Here is a 6,000-nt window from a genome sequence, read left to right as displayed (position 1 = left end):
CCAGATAGCATAGGATCCAGAAGTCTCCTATTTCTGTTGTGTTTGTATTTGAGGACAATAAAGTCCTCGCCTGGATTCCTGACTGATGTGTCCTTTAAGTTTTCCATGAAAATCAGTTACACTACAGAACCTCAACAAATGGTGTTTTTGTGTGTGTGTGTGTGGCTTCATGTTCACTTCTTTATAAGGAAGTGATTTTGTTTTGGGTTGCAAAATATTAGGTGAATAATGCAAACCTCCTGCTTAAATGCCGCAACTCCAATTCCGAAAAGCCACTTTATTAATCTTGGTGTTGAATCTAGCTGTTTTAAATTACTGTAAAGTATAACAAGAAGTCTTAATGACAATATAGTTGTGGGGGGCCAAAGAACACTGGGAAATATGGGCCAAGAAATGAACTAAGAAGCAGCGCAAGTGAGAACACAAACATGTGCCTGTTGACTGGGAATGGAAAGGGGGCTAAGGAATGTCACCATCTGTGGTTTCCAGAACATTCCATAGGATTAGATTGTTGTGAGAACTTGCCAAATGTATTCCTTGGAGATTGTCCTCCCCTAAAATTTGGAAATGAGGAGGACGGGAATTTAATGGCAGAATTCAGAGATTTCTGTGGTCAAAAATTTATATATTCTGATGGCTTCTCGATGTACATCAACAAATTAATATTGTATGGCTGCCATTTCAAAGCCTCTTCAAGGTGAAGAGGCGTATCTGAAGCCATTAGAGCACAGATGGTTCAAACTATATGCAGATATTCATAGTTGTGCTTTTTCTTTTTGCATTTTGTCTGGCTTTTTTTTTTTTGCGCTGTTGAACTGTAATGAATTGTCTCATAATCTATTCCATCTTCTTGCCATTAGCAGGCTCTGAATGTTCACAAATAGGAGCAAAGAACTCATTTTCCAGAGCTTTAATCACACAAAGAGGGAATGCCTAATTCTGTAAATGAAATGGCCTGTGATCACTGAAGCAGAGATTTAATATATCACGGCAAATTAGGTAGATTTTAATAAATTACTTATCTTTCTGAATACTTTACATATGCTTACGAAATAAATATAGCCTGTTTTTTTGTAAACGGCAAAGGGGCCCCTTTACCTATAAAATCCCGTTTAAAATACACTAAAAAGATATTCAGAAATGGAAAAAGTATAAGCTATTCCAAATGAATCTTATCTAGAAACTTCTATCTTTTTTGAGGGGCTGATCCACAGCTCAATTAAAAAAAATCAATTAAATCCTTCATCAACATTGGTTGAAAGCTGGAAAATTGAGTTTCCAGGCTGTTTTCAATCATTGTTTATCAGGATAAAACTATTTGTTATTCATGTTTTATAGAAGTTTTAAGTGTGGTGGTGGTGGTGGGGGGGGGGGTGAGGGTGAGAAGGGAACCAAAGGCCCAGCCTGGAGCGTAAGATAATCTGATCGATTCTTTTATGGTTTCATCTTGCACTTTGATAGCTATTAGTTGAAATATGTAAATCTCTTTTTCCTGCAGATGAAAAACAAAACAAAACAAAAAAGGGAGGTTTACGCAATCCTCTCCCTTCAAAAAACTTGATAATCACAAACAACTGATTATAATGTTAGCAGAAGGGCAAAAGTTGTGTGTTTCTTTTTATAAAAGCTTGCAGTAATTTAATAAGTCTTGGGACCAGTCTCCTTCTTTATATTTAATTGATAGAAACGGCATGCATCAAAGAAAATGCATACTGAGATTTAATGTGCATAAAATGGATATTAGCATTTTAAAGAGGCAGATTAACACATTAATCCAAGTAATTTTCATATATTGCTTCTAATAAAAGCTTCACAGTATAAAATCCTTAATGAGGCTAATCGCAGGCATTCCATTTAGTGGGGTGATTAGGGATAACATAAAAGTATTTTTAATCAGTTTTTTATTTTTAATCAGGTTTTTTTATTTTATTAAAAATTAAAAATTTGACTTGCATTTTTATTACTGTTTTATGTTAAGGCAAACATCATGTTGAAAATGCAAATAAAGCACATCATTCAATCATGTAGGTATTAATTATTTACAAGCTGGTGTCCATTGTGGGGTAGGGGCTGTAGCCTTAAGGGTGTGTGTTGGGGAGGGAAATGTATAAAAAGGAAAATCCAAACAGACAGGAAAATATACAAAGTTTACAGCTGCAAATTGTGCATCCTTCACATATAAATTATACATTAAATATTCTGTAGCATCTCTCTCTCTCTCTCTCTTCCTAGATCTAGCCTGTGTGTTGGTTATGCGGGGAGAAAGCACATCTGTCGACACAGGCTCTCATTTTCAGACCTCCTCATAGACTGAGCGCAGAGCATGGAGAGCTTCTACTGTTACTTTGAGCTTCCCAATTACCGCTCCACCATCTGGTGAATCAAAAACTGGAAAAGAAGCAGAGAGGGAAAGCAATGTCAATAGCAAGTTCACAGACCCTCGCATTCCACACCTTTGAAGAGCTTCAACTTCGGTTGCTGAAATGCAAAGGCCCTTCATTCACACGCACAAAGAGATTGTGTGTATGTGTGTTGTAGTAACAGAACTCTTGGCCATTTCAAGTAAGTGCATCTGAGAACCGCAGTCAGTTGCTCTTTTGAGACCATGAGCTAACCACATCTCCAGATGCGGAGTATACGTTTAACACAGGTAGAAGGAGATACGAGTTGTGGAAAGTCCTGGGTTCTCGCCAACTACAAACACATAGATGAAGGACCACTGCCATCACCTTCTTATGGTGGAGGAAGATGAAACCTGCTCTCCTGCACAAGAGAGAGCTCTTCCTAGGTAGATTACACTACATTTAAAAAAGACATTCCAAATTGGCCTGACATGGTCCCTCTCCGTGACTAATAGGTTAATGACTGTCCAAGATTTACCTTATCATCCTGGGAATTTAGGGTAGCTGTAACAATCTTGACGTAATAAACCATGGTTTATTGGACTAAAACGGAGCCCTATGCCTATGTCCTCCATCCTAATCCTTTCCCTCTACCCGCAGCTCAGTACTTCCATTGCTGTTTATTAAACCAGTTTCCCAGCGTATCCCAAATGGAAAACTGCCTTAATTTTGGTTTACAATCCAGAATATGAAAGCTGGATCTTCTAAAACACATGTCTTCAATCACACAGAAAACCAGCATGGTGCAGAGAGATCCACGTTCAAGTTTTCACATCGCTTCACTGGGTAAAACAGGGCCAGTCACTCATCTCTCAGCCCTAACCTAACTGAGCTGTTGCAAAGATACGGACAAAATCCAGGATAAACAACCAAAACAACAATCTAGTTGTGACCTAAGATGACCAGTTCAAGAACAAATGCTTGATGTCTGGTTCAGAAGAATGTACCTAAGATGTAAGGGAGATGCTGGGTTCTGTCTTGTTTTAGGAATTGAAGTAAACTCTGCCCAAATACCTTCAGCCGCTAATACACCTTTTATAACTATATTTCACTTATGAGGTCTGGGGCAGCACTCCAAGAACTGCCACAACCCAAAATCCACTTTTACAAAAATATTTATCTGGGCCAGCTCTATCATTAGGTAGAGTGGCTGCCTCAGTCAACAGGTGATGAGGGGCTTGGAACAGATAGAGTTGTATGTGTCACATGGCCTCTGCTCAGGTACGGTAGGGAACACTCTGCAGTGGCTGTGTTTTGCACATGGAATGCAAAGTGACTTGGGTCTTCTTTGCTACCATGTTTCTCATATTATAAGACACGTCTTATATTTATTTTTTCCTCAAAAAAAAAACACACTATGGCTTATTTTCAAGGGATGTCTTATTTTTTTCCTCCTCCTCCTGCCGCGGCCGGCATTGCTGCTGCGCCTATCACTATGACTTATTTTCAGGGTATGGCTTATATTCCTTGAATGCTTAAAAATCCTGCTATGGCTTATTTTATGGGTATGTCTTAAAATATGAGAAACAGGGTATCTTTCTTTTGGTAGGACTACCTGATAAAAATTCCACCTCTCCAAGCAGGCGGTGGGTGGAAGCCCAAACAAACCTGGGAAAAATTTGGGAACTGAGGGTTATAGCCAGTGCTACTCAGAGTAGACTCACAAATGTACATGAACCTGAATAACTTAAGGTTCATTAATGTATGTGGGTCTCCTCTAAGTAGAACTAGCATTGGATACAATCCTCAGAGCTGTGAGAAAGTAAAACTAAAGAGAAAATGCCCTGAAACTCACTGTTGATGTCTTGGTCAATGACGTCTTGCCCTTTCCGAAATATCTCCATTAGACTGATGTATGCAAAGCCAATATCTTCACACTCAAGATCTTGCTCATCCTCTGGAGGGTCACTTACTACTGTAAATCGTATGCTGAGAAGAAGAAGAAGAAAAAAGGGGGCGTAATAAACTCATATATTTATTTTTGGTATTTCAGTTTTAACTTCCATTGGAGAATCTCAGGGTCAATTGCATATTATTCACACTTTTAAGAACTGGGTGCTTAAAGAGAAAGCAGCCACGGGGCTCCAATCCACCAGTTTCTTGCCAGAAATTGCTGCCTGTGGCTATTTCCTATCCAGAGTGCCATTTGCAGTAAATAGCACATTTGGGGGCAATTGGCAGCCCAAGGTGTGTATGGCATTTTCAGCAGGAAACTAGGCTGCAGTCTCATTTTGAGATCATCGTGCACAGCTTTAGACCAGCTTCCTATGTCCTTGCTCTGTTCCTCCTGTTTTATAAGGGCTACAACACTTTTGAGAGGTTCCCACCACACTCAGTGAAGTACCAGGATGCAAAGAGCATAGGAATATAGGAATCTGCCTAATATCGAGTCATGCCATTGCACTCGTCTAGCTCAGTATGGTCCACAGTGGCTGGAAATGCTTCTCCAGGGTTTCGGAGAGGGATGTTTTCAAGCCTTACCTGGAGATGCTGGGGACTGAACCTGGGACCTTCTGTGTGCAAAGTAAATGCTATAACCATTGAGCAACAGTCCTTCCCTAAGCATATGCTTATGTATATGCTCAAGGCAGCTTCGGGATTTGTGTTTCTAAAGCACCCGCCACCCCACTCCTCTGCTGAATGACAAACCATCACTCAAGGGAGTTTCAAAAGCAGCTGATGATGCAACATTGCGTTGGTGTGGGTGAAATGGATATAGAGGCAAAAAATCCCACTTGGCTCCGTAAAGGCCTTGGACAAACTTGGACAAGTAGCTCTTTGAATCCTGTCCCAGTGCCGTCCAATGGATTCAGAGGTCTGCAGCCGATGGTGAGGATGCAAGGAACTGCAGGTTTTGGATTTGAAGGTCAAGAAGAGCAGTTTGACATGCTGCGTGGCAAATGTTTTCTTTCTTCTTTTAAGAAACCCTGAGTGTCAAGCCCCTTTGTGACAGGCCACATGGTTCTGCTGTTCAAAGAGCAAAAATCAGGGACACGGCCAGGGCCTGTGGTGGCCGCAGTGCCCTTCTTTCACCAGAAAGTTCACAGGAAATTACAACAACTATGTGGCCTTCCAAGAACATGCAACAAGGTTAAGTTGCAGAAAGTATGGCACTGTGAGTCCTGGCTTTAATTGTATTTATATTTTTTAATATGTACACATGGAGACAACTTTCCCTCTGTATCTCTATTGTTCTCTCTGTCTTTCTCTCTCTCAAAAAACCCCCACACCACAAAAACCTTTTGTCAGCAAGAGAAGATCCCATGATCTTAAACAGAGCTTTCAAACACATATGTAAAATATGAGACTGTCCTCTAGCTGTACGCATTCCTCATAGCATAAAGTATCTTAGTCACAATGCTAAGACGCGCTGTAAGTTCTGCCAATAAAATTATCCACTTAAGTACAAAGAATTGGAACGAACTGTCCTTTGGAATGCGACATTCGCTTAAGTCAGGATACAGAATAAAACTAATATACTATTTGGGGCAAATTTAAAAGTACATTATCCTTTAAGGAGCAGACAAATAGCCTACTTCCCGCTACCTCCTCCTGCTATGTTCGCCTGCGTTTGTTTACTTGAAAACACAGAAGAGTA

The 6,000-nt window shown here is 40.1% G+C and overlaps 1 protein-coding gene across 6 annotated transcripts in view; it reads right to left on the bottom strand.

Annotated features, from left to right (window-relative positions):
- Window positions 1–985: 985 nt before the first annotated feature.
- The window catches only part of RPGRIP1L (RPGRIP1 like), a 72,453-nt gene continuing 67,438 nt past the window's right edge, over window positions 986–6,000 (bottom strand). For 5 of the 6 annotated variants that reach the window (XM_035119297.3, XM_088671943.1, XM_035119298.3 and 2 more), the window contains exons 25-26: window positions 4,198–4,331; window positions 986–2,388 (exon numbers count right to left, since the gene is read on the bottom strand). In XM_035119297.3, the coding sequence (XP_034975188.3) occupies window positions 2,294–2,388; window positions 4,198–4,331 (229 nt within the window). In that variant the 3' untranslated portion in view covers window positions 986–2,293. The remainder of the gene's footprint in view (window positions 2,389–4,197; window positions 4,332–6,000) is intronic. The other variant, XR_015950517.1, reaches the window with a different exon arrangement.

Source organism: Zootoca vivipara, chromosome 6 (genome assembly GCF_965207765.1).
Source record: "Zootoca vivipara chromosome 6, rZooViv2.hap1.1, whole genome shotgun sequence".
Classification (NCBI taxonomy): domain Eukaryota; kingdom Metazoa; phylum Chordata; class Lepidosauria; order Squamata; family Lacertidae; genus Zootoca; species Zootoca vivipara.
Note: the sequence above shows the minus strand (reverse complement) of the source record. Positions and strands in the feature narration are given on the sequence as shown.